Consider the following 16,237-nt stretch of genomic DNA (forward strand, 5'->3'; position numbering starts at 1 on the left):
ACATAACAGTATTAATCACCTCTTAATATAGTCACATTGGCAATAAATTTCAATGTGAGTTTTGGAAGGGAAATACAAACCACAGCATCCTCCACTACTGCTTCTAGTGCAGGCACTCACCATCTTTTATCTACACCAGTGGTTCTGAAACTTTAGTGAGCACTACAGTCATCTGGAGGGCCAGTCCATGCACACATTGCTGGTCCCACCCGCAGAGTTCCTGGTTTGGTAGATCTGGGGTAGGGTCCGAGTTTCTATTCTAATAAGTTCCAGGTGATGCTGGTGCTACTGGTTCCTAGGGAGCACACTTTGAGAACCACTCAGATGATTGCAGCAACTCCTTTCTGATCTCTGATTCTCCCTTAGTCCCTCCACACTTGGCCAGAGTGATCCAACTAACTAACCATTAATACAATCCAACAGTGTTACACCTTTGTCCACCTACTAAAGCCACCGTCTATGACCTGGCCCCTTCCTCCATGCATTGTGCCCTGTGCATTGCTTGTGGTTGTCCATGTGAACTCTGTTCTTTGCCGTTCCTTGTGCTGTTCTATCTGCCTATGCTCCTACTGGTCTTCACTTGGCTCATTCTCACTCATCCTTCAACATTGATCTCCAGTGTGATTTTCTGAGTTTGCCTGAATCCCAGATGGAGCTAAATGCATCTTGCCTGAGTTCCCATAGTACCCTCTAGGTACCTTTGGCTTCTCTCTCACCTCCCATTATTCAACTGATTGCTTCATGTTCATGCCACTCCCCCTACATACACACTTTTATCTCCAGATGATGGGCTCTTTCAAGGCATGAACACTGTCTTATCTTTTTATGCCCATTTTTAATGCAGTACCTGCCACATAATAGAAGCTTAGTGAAAGTTTGTAGAACTAGACTAAATATCAGTGCTACTTTGAACACAGCTATCTCCCCCTGGGGGACCCACCCCCCAGATGCTAGCACATTCCCATCGTAAGGAAGGAAATTATTGTCTTTTAGGCAATTACTGAAAAGTAGAGGGCCCGGCCATCCTGTTACTGGGACTCGTTAATCACTAAGCATCTTCTCAGTTTTCACACATCCTCCTCCTGCAGGTGGACTTAGACTGAGGGCTGCAGATTCAGTGGTAAGCCATCATTGTCTCTGTTCCTCTAAGTTTCTTCTTCTTTTTGAAAATGTAGGGTTTGGAAAGAGATGGGAGGGTGATGCTAACATCCTGGTGACAGACTGCAGCAACCTTGACCAATAAGGACAGATAGGCAGCACTGATGAATTTTAGGATGTGGGCATCACTAGAAGGGCTGGGGCAAGTTTTTCTACTTGCCAAAGATGCAGATTTCAGTGCAACTGAAGGCAGAGCTTTCTAATATATGGAGTTGCCCACTGGTTCTATACCAAGTCCACATAGACCTGCTGATATGCTCACCAGTCACTATTCCCAGGGCTGGATTTGGGCCACCTGGCTGTCAGGAGACCCCTGGAATTTCACATCCTTGTGTGTGATGATGTGGCTTCAGAGACTCTGAATTGGACATGCCAAGTCCTCAGCTTCAGGAGTTGGTCTTCTTCCTTTAAACTGGTGCTTCTCAAACCTTTTGAGGACTGAAGGTTGCAAGAGTGAATGCCTGCCTCAGGCAGTTTAATCTGCAAGTATAGGATTTTTGTGGAATGTCATTCTTTAGCTTTAAAATTCATGCAAACTTTGCATTCTCCTTCAGTCCTCTCTTCTCAATAAAAATATTTTGAATGACTTTATACTTACTTGCTGAACTTATTTCTTGATGTAAAAACTTGACATAAAAACTGATGCTCCAACAGAATGCACTTGTAGCTTTGTACGTCTCCTGGCCCGTCTGTGCCCATCACGATTTCTGAACCATTGCGTCTCTTCAAGTCCTCCCATTAGGTCATGAGGACAGTGAGTTTTAATGTGGTGGCAAAGTCTCAGAAAGGCAGAACATCTAAACTTGGTCATGGTTTTATATTTTAATCCTATAGTAATAGAGAAAATGTTACGCCTTAGAGATAATACTGTCTTACATTCAGAACAGATTTGAATGTCTCATGAGATGTTGTGAGGTTTCAGTTGAATACTGACTCTGCAATTGTATTCATCAAAGTAACCCCTTTAAGCTCTTTTTTTGGAAGAGCAGCCTTTTAACTTAAAGTTAGTCATAAGCATTTATCATTTCTTCATAAATAAAAATATTTGTAATTAATATATTTTATGGATGAATGCTTATGCCTTCCCCAAATTCATATGTTGAAGCCCTAACTCTCAGCGTGATGGTATTTGGAGGTGTGTGAGGCCTTTTGGAAGTAATTAAGGTTAGATGAGGTCATGAGGGTGGAATAGTGCCCTTTTAAGAAGAGGAAGAGAGAGAGTTCTCTCTCTCCTTGGGCACACCTTTAGGAAAGACCATTTGAGCAGGCAGTGAGAAGGTAGCTGTCTAAGAGGCAGGAAGAGAGCCCTCACCAGGAACCAAATCTGTTGGCACCTTGATCTTGGACTTCTCAGCCTCCAGAACTGTGAGAAATAAATGTTGTTTAAACTTTGTAGTCTATGGTATTTTGTTATAGCAGCCCAAGCTAAGATATATTTCCTAAAAAGTGAAAACTATGATATAAAATAGAAAGATTTTTTACACAAGTGCCCCAAGGCCCATTGTAAATAGGAATGATTTTTGACAAGATTCCAGGAGAGTGGAGCCCATGAATCTGCGTTGCTGCTTGCTTACAGGATTGTGGAGAGGCAGGGGGAGCATGAGAGTTTCGAGTGACTAGCTTGGGAGGCAGTCTCCTTAGATCAGGGATTCCCACATATGTGGTGGAGTAGGCCAGGACTGCTCTCACTGCCTGATCAAAGAGACATGAAGCCATGATCCCTGATGCTGGAGTGCGAGCAGAGAGCCTGGCATTGGGCACACAGCACCCGAGGTTCTGTGCTGGCAGCATTTTAATGCCTCAAGTACTGAAAGTGAGAACCTGAGGCTCATCAGAATAAGCAAGTGGACAGAGCTTTAGAACAAGAGTGAAAGGGAATGCTTGCTCTCATTCCTCTCTTAGACGAGGGTGTGTTACTCAGCCTGTTCTCCAGCCAGAAGAGGAAGATGTTTGTGGATCCAAGATAGGCTGTGAACTTGAACTGTGTTTTAAAAGAAATGTACTTTGGTTGAACAGGAAGTGGTCTTTGGGGACTGACTTAACTCTTTGCTTTGGGATTTTTCTGTTTTCTTCTCTACAAATGGACATACTCATTCTTGGCCCCTTTCTAACCATCCAGGGTTTTGGGAGAAGGGAGGTGGGATTGCCATGAGCCTTTCTTGAGCTCGGTCACCTGCTTGTAAATAGGCCATTTCCACCCGATGCTGTTCCCTTGCTCTCCTCCCTAAATCTTAAAAGGAAGAAGTAAGATTATGGGTATTGTCTCATTGGCTTGGTATTGCCTCATTGGCTTTTGACGTAAGCCGTGATTTGTCTCAGAAGGTCAAGGTGCAGTGGGGGGCTCGTCCTCCACATGTGTCAGCTAAAGGGGAAGGGTCAGGGGCTGCCTCTGAGACCTTGGGAACCTCCCCAGGAGACGCCCTGCTGGTCTCGGGCATCCGGCGTGTTTGCCAGTTTCCTGAAAATGCCGAGCTTTTAATTGTAAAGCATTTCACCCAGGTTTTACGTCTTTATAATGTGACTGGTGCTTTTTTTAAATCAATAACTGTTTAGAAATAATGATTGTTTTTGCCAAGTAAGTAAAATCCTTTTTCAGAAAAGTGGGCATTTGCATCTTGGGGCTGACTTCACCCGGGTGACTTACTTTTAAATGGAATTCCTTTCAATGAGATTAGCTTTTAAATGGGAATCAGTGCAGGACACGGCTTCATTACCCCTGAGGCACACGTAATCTTCAGACTCGGTGACTGAAGGTCATGGTTTATCCTGGTGTGAGCGAGCCTGGCACAGTGGAGTCAGGAAAGTGAGCGTGGTCAGATTCTTGATGGAGTACCAGATGTGGCTCAAACTCTGGAGATGCTTCAGGGTCACAGGTCCCTAAGTGGGAGAGTCTCGTGGAGCCAAGCAGGGCAGACATTTAGCTGTTGGTTCTCTAAGGCAGCTCTAGCTTATCAATGATAAAATTGAGGACAGAGGCAGCATGGATAATTGAAATCCACAGGAAAGCTCTAAAACTCATTTTTAGCAGATGGTTTCTGTTTTCTTGCCCATCAAATCTATTTACCAGAACTGCTGACCATGTAGCAAAATTGACTGATTTGAATATCATCCCTCCCCACTCTCTCCCATCTTCATTTAACGTTCAGGAGAAGGGAAAGCATGTAGGAAGACGGAAGAGGATCAGACGTGCATGGTTGGGTTTTTCCACAGTCTGGATGATTCCCTCCTGAATAATCAGTGATAGACTCTTCTTTGCTTGTTCTCTGTTATGCAATGCAATTCTACATGCTTGAAGTCCTCCAGCAGTGTCTGTTATCAGTAGTATCTCTAAGAAAAGGAAGGAAGTTAGTTGAGGGATGTCACGTTTTTGCCATTGCCTCTAAATTCCTGTGCTCTCCCAGGCAGACCCTGGGTTTGATCTTTGGAATCTGGGAATAGTGCTATGTTTACACACACTCAGCCTAGCCAGCTATGGCCGAATTGTTAACATTTATGAGATCTCAATGCCTTGATCTTTGCACTGTATGTATGATGGAAAGCCTTTTGACATAATCATACCATTGAAGTGCAATTAGTTTTTGGTTTTTTTTTTTTAAGGCTCCTTGTGCCAGCTTCTTCTGGGCTCTTGTCATTTCACAGATTATATTCTAGACCACTTTTTCTTTCCATTTTAATGCATAATCAGTATGAGGCTGAGTTATTTCCTCATAGCTGTAGATGATGTGACTATATCATATAAATAATTTCTGTCTTTCATCTGCTATTTGTGGAAGGAAAATGGCTTCTCCAATAGACTGTACCAGCCAAGTTTTCTGTGTTTGGATCTGATGGCATCTGCGTGGCTTCTGTGTTTATTTTTTTAATTACCACTTCAGAGCTAACAAGGGGATGGCCTCTTTATCTTTTCTCACTGCTGGATTTTCCAGGCACATTGGGATGTAGCATCTCCTTTTCCACTGGCCCAGTAAGGCTCTCTGAGTGCAGCAGTAGGACTTCTTCAGAAGGAACAGCCTTTTCCCCAACAGTGACAGTGGGCAGTGGAAGAGAGGACATGGACACAGGGTCTGGAGCAGTATAAGATGCAGTGCTGGGAAGTCGGTCACTGTGTGCAGCACATGGGGTGGTCGAAGGTACCACCTTCCTTGCACTGGTACTCCACCTTGCTGGCCTGGTAACCCACGTCCCTAAGAGCTCCTGCTTTGTGGCAAACATTGTGACATTGTGCATACTGACCTCCCTACTTTCTTCATCTTTCCCACGCCCATTGTTTCTTATTTATAAGTCACTTTAAAACCGTTACTTAATTTAAAGTCTCTTTGTACGCCATCTGAAGACTCTTCTGGAACAAACTGAAATACAAGTCAATAAATAAATAAGAGCATGACCTTCCCAGTTAAGCAGGCCTGGGCTTAAATCTCAGCTCCATCCCCTTGGGTAGGTTGCTTAACTTTTCTGCAGCTTTAACTTCCTGAACTATAAAAAGGGGCCCACACTGCCCTTGTGGGATTGCGTGACCCACGTTACATGTGATGATGTGTGTGCGGGATTTGTGGCCCCTCTTGTCTTACTGAGGCATAGAGCAGTTACTCATCTTGAGCAAGGTCCCCTGAGTCCCAGCCCGATTTTCTAGGATTTTATTTTACCAAGTTTCAGAGAAACTCTATCTGTATTCTGAGGAATACATTTTAAATGTAGCACCTTATTTTACCACATAAAGACTTTATTGGAAAAATAAATGGTATTAATATATATAGATGATTTATATAAGGGCTATTGATCAATTAGTGTTAACCCAAACAGAGAAAACAGACTTTCTCAATGAAATTAAATATATTTTAAATTTATTTTGACATATTTAAGATATACAATAAGATAGAGAGTATAATCGGGAGGGGCACGCTTGTAGCTCTGACTTGGGTGGTACAAATGCAATGGATGAAACCCAAATGTTTGTACCCCCACAAACATTTTGTAATTAAAAAGAGTATAATTCAATAAGCACCTATGTACTCAGTACTCACTGCTTAAAAAAATAGATGATTAATAATCTAGTGGAAGCCTCTGATGTTTCCCTCCCTGAATACCAGCAGTACCACCTGCCTCAGCTGGGAATTTTCTAGCCTTTCTTTGTAGTATTACAGTATATTCCTAAGCTATATTCTGTCGTGTTGTAAATACTTTCAAACTTTAAGTGGCATTCTAAGGTATGTATTCCTCTCAAACTTGCATTTTTTTTTTTTTTTTTTGGTCTGGTTGTTGTTGAACTCAATGTTTGCAAGATCCATCTGTTTTGAGTGAGTAACTCTAGTTTTGATTCATTTTATTGCTGTATAATATTCCATTGTATGGATAGTCCTCAATATATTTATCAATTTTTTCTGGTAGTAGATGTTAATGGATTATGGATTAAGCTATTTCTAAATTTTTGTTATCACAAACAATGCTGCTCTGAATATTCTTGTAAATGCATCTTTACCTTAGAGAAACACTCACATAGGAGGTTGGATTATAGGATATATATCAATTCATCTTTATTAGAAATCCCTAAATTGCTTTTCAAAGTAGCTGAACCAACAATGTGTAAGAGTTCCTGGGGGTCTGCTTTCTCGCCTATGCTAGATGGTGTTTGACTCTTAATTCTCCAATCCTGTTGATAAAAATGATTGGGTGTGAGATAGTCTCATTGTAATTTAAAATTTCTATCTTCTTGGTTACTAATGAGGTCAAGCATCTCTTCATACTTGTATTTCCTCTCCTATAAATTTCTTTTCAAATCTTTGCCCACCTTTATTTTTGGTTGTCTTTTTGTTGATGCTTTTAAAATATTTTGTGTTCTGGTTAATATTTGTTGTTTTTCTATATTTTAGATTTCATCTCTCAGGCTTTTTTCCTCCTTTATTATAGTGTTCCTTGCTTTTGTTTTTGGTGAGGAGAAGCCATAATTTTAAAGTAAAAGTGATTAATCTTTGATTTTATGGTTGTGTATTTTGATGAATAGATATTTGTATGTTTATATTTATGTGATAAAACATCATGCTGCCAAATTAATGTAATCTTATAAACAGCAGGGCATAAAACACAAAGAAGTTAAATATGTCACCCTCTGTGGGTATCTTGTGGCTATAAGTAATCTTCCACCTTTATATGTAGAATGAAAAAAATAGATTATAAAATAAATTTTTGATTGGTTTTGATTATAATGTTAGGGATATTGTTTTGGGGTATAATTCATCAAATGTGAAAGGCTTTATTTTCCTCATGCCTAAGTGATAATCTTTTGTTTTTGGAATGGATATCTGGAAACAAACTTTTCTGGGTATCTGGATTCAGGCACAATAGCTGAGTCATGGGTTTTGGAGACTTCCACAAAATAAGGGCTCTGTGGATATTTGTCAATGAATATGGAATAGAGTCTGTGGGAGGGGCTATTGAAGAGACTGGAACTGAAATTAACCACAGACATGTCTGCTCAAAAGAGAATAGAATAGTGAGTGGTTCCTGACACACTGCACCCAAGTGAGGGTGCACTGCACCCGCTGCACCCGAGGAGGTTGAGAAATGCTAATGCCTCAGTCCCATCCTTAGAGATTCCACTTCCCTTGGTGAGCAGTAGCACCCAGGCACTGATGTATTCCAAGTTTCCCAGGTACTTCCAACATGAAGTCCAGATTGAGAACTTCTAGACCAGAGGATTGGAAGCAGGAAGCTGAGGGGTGGACCCTGGGCCATCCCGAGGGACCCTTGGGCCCTCAGGGGTCCAGGACACCGGAGGTGCCAGGAGGTGCTGGAGAGCAGCCAGCTCCAAGACGGCGAGGTGTGAGGACAGAGCCCACCGGTGGGCCCGTGGCTGGCAAGGGACAGAAGGAAGAGAGCCTCCTGAGCATGCAAAGCACAGCGGCAGGGAGAGGGAGGGAGGGCAGGGTGGGATGGGGTTCCTGGTGTGGAGCAGGGAGGCCCAGCCTCACGGTGGGGTCACCTGCAGGCTGCAATGCCAGTCCCTTTCTGACTGGATGCCAGAGCACGGATGAGTGCCACTAAAAAGGCAAAAATCAAACACAACCTTTGTTTACCCACAGCTCCGAAGAATAAAGAATCAAGCTTGGCCTGAGAAAGGAGGGTGTACAGGGGGACATATTGAGATAATTAAGTGCTATTTCAAAGTCAATGCCAGCAGGGCCTCAGGTAGAGTTGATTAAGGGCATTTAAAAATGTTTATGCCTGTGTCCACAGCTGGCTCTCTTGTGAGTGAAAAATCTTCACCTTGGACCCCTCTCATGCAGTGGTGTCAGGCTTGCCCTATGTTGCCTGTGTGTGTGTACTTACCTGTGCGGGAACACCCAGTATCGCAGATGATGGGGAGGAAGGGGATTCTGAAGGGGAAGTCATTGATGTGGGGAAGATTCAGACTCTTAACTTATTTTTGGAAGGTGGAACTTATCAACACCCCACCCCCACCTCGAGACACATATACACATGTACACACACACACACGTACGTACACACACACACATGCACACACCCTTTTCCTTCTTAGTGCTGGTGGCAGCCCTGTTGACAGACTACCAGGGCATGAGCTGGGATTGGCATGTACTGGATCACCTATTTTGCAGAACCAGAATGGAGTCCGGAAGCCATAGCAGAAAGGTAGGCAGTGCAGTCAGAATTAATGCTCTCAATTTTAGGTAGTGTGGTCAGAATTACTTCTCCAAATTTTGGAGCACAGTGTAAGGCAGTGCTTATTAGGAAGAATGAACTCTCAGTCTTGACTCTGTCCCTTAAAATCTGCCTGATCTTTTCAGTTTAATTCAATTCCCACAAAGCATTTACTGAGCACTTTCTAAACACTGGGGATAAAATGATGAAAAAGACAGAGCCTGTGTCCTCAAGAAACTCACAATCTTATCAAGGAGCAAGATATTTAAATGACTAATAAGTGCTGTGAATATGGAAGGAGGACTGAAGAGAGGACTGACCGGTTCTGTCCCCGGTGAAGTTGGGCTTGAACCATCTCCGGAAGGGAGCAGGCATTGGAGGATGAGTACGCTGCTGCGGTGGGGAAGGGTTTCCAGGTCAGCCACTTTCCTTCCCAAATTTTCAGCTGCCCTCCTGTCTGAGGAAAGCTCTAAAACTCGATGCCAAGTTACTCAAAATTCCTGAAGCTGAAACTACCAAGAGCTGTGGCGGTCACCTCTAGAGGATGTGGCACCCTGACAGGTGAATTAACCAACCAGAAGTACCTTGCTTTCTCTCATGAGTGTGTCTCTTTCTTCTGCCTGCCCTGCACCAGCTGGGTTGCATCTCAGAGTTCCCTCTCCATTGAAGTGAAGCCAAGCTGTGCTTTTTTCCTTTGTCATTTTTTCTCGATCATTGCAATATATTTTCCCACTTGCTTTCACTGCTGTAGTTCCTACGCGGAGCAGGAGTTTTGTTTTATTGTTGGTAAATCTCTGTTCTTGTTTATTCAGAAAGTGGGCAAACCAAATATTTGGTTTTTCTCAAGTCACGGATCTGATTGTGTTAATTCTCTGCTCAAACACCTGGGGGGTGATGGGTGCTTACAGAAAGAAGGGAGTTCCTTTCCAGGATCCTTGAAGCATCTGTCCCCAGCCCATCCACTCTTCCCTTCCATGCAGTTACCATCCAGCCTCTCTGGGTGCTTGTTTTCTCCCCCGTGAGCCCCTTTGCTTTCCTGCCTCTGTGCCTTTGCTCATGCTGTTCCACGTGCCTAGAATCTCCTCCCTCAGCCCAGTCTGTTCATCTTCCTATTCTTCACAACTGCCTGTCTTCGTGAGGCCTTCCTTGATCTCCCTGCCTCCCACACCAGAAATTATATCTCCTCTCTCTCTCACTTCCAAGGCTGAGGGAAATGTCTCTCAGTCAGAATTCTATATCCAGCTAAGCTACCAAACAAAAGCAAGTGATAGACATTTGCAAATCAACAAAGACTGAACAAGTTGGACACTTAGAGACCTCTCTACATGAAAAGATATGTTCCTATTTGGAAAGTCAGTCACTTATGTTACTAGCTTGAGGTCAGCCATGGTATTTACACCATGGAAATCAGCAAATGCTACAAAATAGTACTCTTATTTTTTTTTTCCCTAGAGAGCCAGCTCATCTGAAGATGAATTGCTGATCCTGCTTACATGTATATATGTGTGTTACCATTCACACACGTGTGTACATATTTGACACAGTTAGTACAGTTAAAACTACACAGTAGTTCAGTCCCTCCTCATTAGGCTATTGGGGAACCTGTGTGTTTAGAAGGGCTAGGAGATGTGTGTGTCTCTTCACACTCGGGTCTCATCTTCCCCACTTCTCAGGCAGTGAAACTGTGTTACCTGTGACCCCACCCCCACTTCTGTTTCTCTTTCCCTGGCAAACTTGGTCACTTCCTGGAATCAGAGCTAATACACTAATTGAGGATCTGTGCATCTGCAGTTGCTCAAAGTTCACCCTTTGAAGTAGAGAATCTTGGCTTGGCTACACAGACGTCAGTAAATGATCTCCTGTTTCTGTTCGTAATTGCTGCTTTATAAATTGGTGAAATGCAGGCAATCAGACTCCTGCGTTAGAAACTGAACTCTGCACACTGCCGTCTGTGAATATACCTGCTGCGGGGTTTCCTCTGCTGGTCACTGCCTGTTGCCAGCCCTCAGAGCCCACAAGGATGGGTTCCAGGGTTCTGTTGGGACAGTTGACCTCTTTTGGACACAGAAGCAAGGTCAGATGACTTGGAACAAGGACCAAGATGGAAAAGGCAAGCCAAGAGAGACAGTCATGGGTCATGACTGGAGGAGCTGGTAAACTGAGGCACCCAAGCTGGCAGTGGAGGAGGAGTGAAGTCACCTGGGAGGTGGCACAGTGAAGTAGGGGCTGGGAAGAGATGGGCAAGGGGCCTGGAGAGATGCGAGAGGTGTGCGTGGGGAGAGGGTCCTTCGACAGCAACCTTGCAGCCCTCTTCTGGCTCTGCCCTCCTCCCAGCAGCTCACGGCTCACCTTCCTGCTGAGTTGGGTCGGGCTATGGGAGAAAGGTGTAGGGTCTTTCCTGTCCTTAGGCAGGAGAATGATATCTTCTTGCTTGAATGTCGCTTTTAAAACCCCGCACTCCCGCTCAGGGCCTCTCCTGTGTGCCGTAGAGATCACAGGGGAGGATGAGCCTAGCACGCTGCCTGGGGCAGAAGGGGCTTAAGGAATGTTCACAGTCCTCAGGTATTATCCTGGTGGGGTTGGACACCACCTGCTTCCCCACCTCTACCCCTCCGTGTAAGGTTAGCTGTATCGCCACTTCATGTGCATACTGGTTACCTTCAAAAGTATAAAGGCGACATATGGGCTGGGGGAGAATCGTCCTTATTTTTGGACAGCCTGTGCCCTTCTTGTAGGAGTCCTTCCTTCAGTTCCTTAGCCTTCCAAAGAGAGTCTCTTTATTTGTTTTAAAGTTTTATGGATTTATTATTTCACTCATTAATTTGTTTTCCACCACCGGACAATGCCTTCAGGAGCCTGGTTTTGCTGGAGGAACCACTCACGGGGGCCTCGCTGGAGGGGGCTTCTGTGCATGGTGGCTGCAGTGAACTCGAGAGATGCCAGGGCGAGTGAAAACATATCCCGGATTATCAATCTATTTATTTTAATATGCCAAACTAGTTTCACTTTCTACTCATTCACTATTTTTAGCAAAGTTCTGGCTGGTGCAGTGCTTTTGAGAAAGGGCGTCCGTTTCAAACAACACAAACTGCTATGGGAGTGGAGCTGGGCGGGGGGCCGGCAGCCCAGTGACGCAGAAGGGCCGGGGACGTCGCTCTCCCAGTGGAGACGCTCCCGGCCTGCACGTAGGCTGCCGGCATCAGCACACGCACCGTGCAGCACACTCATCTGCTCAGAGAGAAGAAGAGCATAAGAGAGGTACACACACACTTGAGTCTGTTACTTCTAGCTGACACCGCAGGGAAACACGGAAGGAACTTGTCTCAGGCTCAGGAACTCGAGGCCCCGAGTTGGTTTTCGTCATGCTAGGCCTGCCGGGCAAGACCCATCGTTGGGTATACGGCCTGCCCGAGGGGAGGGGGACAGGAAGCTTTGTCCTCCTGAGAACCCGTGGCCAAGGGCCAGCAGCCCCAGATGAGCAGTCATTAGAGGGCTCTTGGAGTTTTCTGCTGGCTGGTTTGGGGAGAGGCCAAAGCACCCAGCATCGTCTCTTTACACAGCGACGTCCGGGTGGGGTGGGAGAACCAGCCCTACAGAGCAGAAGACTGTTGGTGTTTGGGAGAGGACTCAGCACGAGCACTAGGAGCCAACCATGGGGGACTGGGAAGAAAGGAGAAGGATATTTTTAGTCTTTCAAAGTATCATTTAAAGAAAGTTCTGCTTTTCTTGTTTGTTTTCTGAACTTGATAAAGCATGCTTTGACCCTTGGGTCACTGCAGTGTCTCTGGTCCTGTGAATTCTGATGATGCTCCTTCAGGCTGACAAGGGGCCAATACAGTGTTGGGTGCAGGGTTAAGCTTCCAAGTAGTGGCAAACGACCGCAGCCTCTTAGAGAAAAGCACAGTTGGATCCGTGGAGGTGAGGCCAAGGCCTTCGGCCAAATCGGGCTAGAGAAAAGTCATTTTTGGAAATCCAAGAAAGGTCATTAAAAATGAAGACAAGTATTTACTCTGTGCTCACTTCCATCTAACTCCTTGCTCAAGGCAGTAGGACAGTGCTGGCTGGCGAACACCTAAGAGCCCAGGGCTCACTTGTGAGGGTGGAGTGGTGGGGCAGGGTTTAGAGTCTTGTGGTCATGGTGTGGTGTTTTAACTCAGCTTACTAGAGGAAATATAACTGAGATGAGTAACTTATTCATGGTAAACATGGGTAAGAGTAAGCTGTTTATTTCTCATACTAAAACATGAAACAAGAAAAATAAGATTCAAATAACAGGAACAGCTCCTAAGCCATAGACATACTTTACCTTCTATATTAAAGAGAAAGCTTTACTCTCTTTTGAAATTTCAGAATAACAACAGCCTAAGCAGGGTGCCCAGCACGTACTAGGTGCTCAATAAATAATTATTAAATTGAATTGCTTTCTCCCATAAAACAATGCATGCTTTTTATAAAAATCCAGGCACTTAAAGGAAAAATAAACCTTAAAGTCTGACCAGTTAGCATTTGGGGATATATCCTTACAGATATTTCTAATACATATAAATATATATATTTTGTTGTATAAAACCAGGATTGTACTGTACATGATGTTTTGTGACCTGTTTCCAGGACAATAAGTTGTACGCTTTCATTTAGAGTCTGCAAAGGGGCAAAATTATGTAACTATGTTGTGTAAGGAAGGGTTTATCAGTTTATGTAGTTTATGACTTGACACTTCTCACGTGCTGTCCTTTATTTAGCAGGTGTCTTCGGCAGAGGTACGCATTGGGCCCATGAGACTGACGCAGGACCCTATTCAGGTACGCCTCCATTACTCGGTAGAAGCTTCATTTTCAGGGCACACAGCAGATAGCTACCCTTGCCCCATATGCACACACACGTGCATACAAAGTGCATATATGTTCCTGTCTGTGTGTGGGGGTAAGTGCTTGTTTTTATTAATGTCACACTTGAGGGCTCAAATTGTTTTCTTGAAGACTTAAACATTGTCCTATCTTAAATGTAAAACATAATAGGTAGATTGCATGGTGGATTGTGAGGGAGAACAGCTCTTCCACCAAAAAGCTAGTCTGCCCCTCATCCTGCTGCAGCCAGAAAGGGAAGAAACTGGGAGTTGCTGAAGGGCTGGGCTTTTGCCATGAGTCACAGCTGGGTGTGAATCTCGGCTCTACCTTTAATCAGCTGTGTGACCTTGCATATATTGCTTCATGCCTCTGACCCAGTGTTCTGTCTGCAAAGTGGAGATGATAATGCCTCTCTCTCAGGGAATTAGGAGTGAAATGAAATAGCATTGCGTGCCTAGAACACTGCCTGGCAGTGGAAGATGCTCAGTAAATGATAACTGTTGTTGTGGCTTGGGAAGAGATGATAAAAGGCTCCCCTTTCATGTCCCATGTGACTTACGCCAAGCAGCCCACTGGGTTCTAGGATTGACCTCATTCTAATAATGACAGCAACTGTGTCCTCCTCAAAGCCCTTTCAGGTTCCCATGCTCCCTTCAGAGAAACAAGTATGAAAGGGAATGTGTACCCTTTTAAGTAATTTTTATATCCTCACCTGTATGTTGGGCCTGAGTAAGTGAACCTCCTTCTTGTAAACACTGTAGCTTGTTAACACCTGGAAGTTTGTCCTGTACTTAGGACAAGTGAAGGAACAGAGAAGATGTAAACCAACCAACATATAGATGAAAGTGAAACAATCAAGAAAATGTACTATTTGATTTATGAGCAAATGGAAAAAGAAAATAATGTTTTACAGTTGCTCGGAAAAGGAAAAGCAAATCTGGGCAAAGGAAAAAAACAAAAGGAAGAGATTTAGCTTGGGAAAATTAGATGAAAACAAATTTAGGAGCAGAGAGAGAGATAAATAAACATAAGCCACAACTATTTGTATAGAATACAAACAAGTGGAAAATTCCAGTAATCATTTTGAGGGCATGTATTTTGTACTCCAATTTTGAATAAAGGCAGTGGCAAATAAAGAAGTTGATGTCAGGGATTTATTCCCAAAGCGATTTCCAGAATACTTCCTGGGATTAGTGTAATTTTAGATCAATTTCATTTACCTTCATTTTTGCCCTATGCTGCACTGGCAGTGAATACTTATGATAAGGATGCCTCATTCTTTTAAAAGTGTAATTTGTCAAATTATAGAATATTTCAAATGTTCATATAGGTACATGTGTGTACCCACCCCACTTCCATCAAATGTTAACAGTACGCCCGATTTGTTTCAGAGGGTTTTTTGCAGAAACAAAAGATTGCAGATACTGTTTAAGCCCTTAACCTCCCCTTTCCTTTTCTCTCTAAAAGTAATCACTGTGATACATATGTGTATACTTACTTTTCATATGTGTGTGTCCATTCATAATATTTACTTTTGTTTTGAATGTTTTTAAGCTGTCATTAAAAGGTGTCATGCTGTGGACATCACTCTGAAATTTGTTTTCTTCATTCAACATCATTTGGTGTCGTATCTAAGAATTCATTCCTACTCTAAGGTCATGAAGATTTATTTCTTTGTTTTCTTCTAAGAGTTTTACAGTTTTAGCTTTTACATATAGCTCTATGATCCATTTTGGGTTAATCTTTATATATGGCATGAGATAAAGATCCAGCTTCATTCTTTTGCATGTGAATATCTAATTGTACCAGTAGCATTTGATTTTTGACAAAGATGCCAAGACAATGAGGAAAGAAGAGTGTTTTTTAACAATCAACCATCAATGTGAGGGTTTATTTTTGGATTCTCAGTTCTGTTCCATTGATTTATATGTAAATCCTTATGCCAGCACAACATTGTCTTGATTATTGTAGCTTTGTAGTAGTTTTGAAATTGTGAAATGTGAGTCTCACAACTTCATTCTTAAAGATTGTTTTGACTATCTGCGTCCCTTGCATTTTCATATGGACTTTAGGACCAGCTTGTGAATTTCTAGAGGGAAATTATCTTGACAATTTTGTCCTCCAATCCATGAACGTGAAATGTCCTTCCATTTTACAGGATCTTGTATCTTGAAACCTTGCCAAACTCATTTATTGGTTTTGTTGTGTTTGTTTTTTGCAGATTCCTTAAGATTTTCTAGATATAAGAGCGTGTCATTATTTCCTCTTTTGCAATCTGTATGCCTTTTTTTTCCATAATTGCCCTGACTCTAGAACCTCCAGAACAATGTTGTTTTGTTTTTAAGATACTTCTAGACCTTTTCCCAAAGTCATTGTACCATTTTACACTCCCACGAGCAATGTGAGAGTTCTTGTTACTCCAAATCCTTAGTAATGTTTGATGTTGTCAGTCTTCTTTAATTTTAGCTATTCTAGTGGATGAGTAATACTATCTTACTGTGATTTAAATTTGCGTTTCTTCATGACTAATGATGAGCACTTTTTCATTTACTTATTGGCCACTCTTCCATTTTCTTTTG

The 16,237-nt window shown here is 43.1% G+C and overlaps 1 protein-coding gene across 4 annotated transcripts in view; it reads left to right on the top strand.

Annotated features, from left to right (window-relative positions):
* PDE8B (phosphodiesterase 8B) overlaps positions 1-16,237 on the top strand; it is a 200,073-nt gene that overhangs the window by 85,584 nt on the left and 98,252 nt on the right. For 2 of the 4 annotated variants that reach the window (XM_012738330.2, XM_012738332.2), the window contains exon 2: positions 13,554-13,613. In XM_012738330.2, coding sequence (XP_012593784.1) covers positions 13,554-13,613 — 60 coding nt within the window. The remainder of the gene's footprint in view (positions 1-13,553; positions 13,614-16,237) is intronic. The other 2 variants (XM_012738331.2, XM_076008134.1) reach the window with 1 other exon arrangement.

This window comes from Microcebus murinus, chromosome 11 (assembly GCF_040939455.1).
Source record: "Microcebus murinus isolate Inina chromosome 11, M.murinus_Inina_mat1.0, whole genome shotgun sequence".
NCBI lineage: Eukaryota > Metazoa > Chordata > Mammalia > Primates > Cheirogaleidae > Microcebus > Microcebus murinus.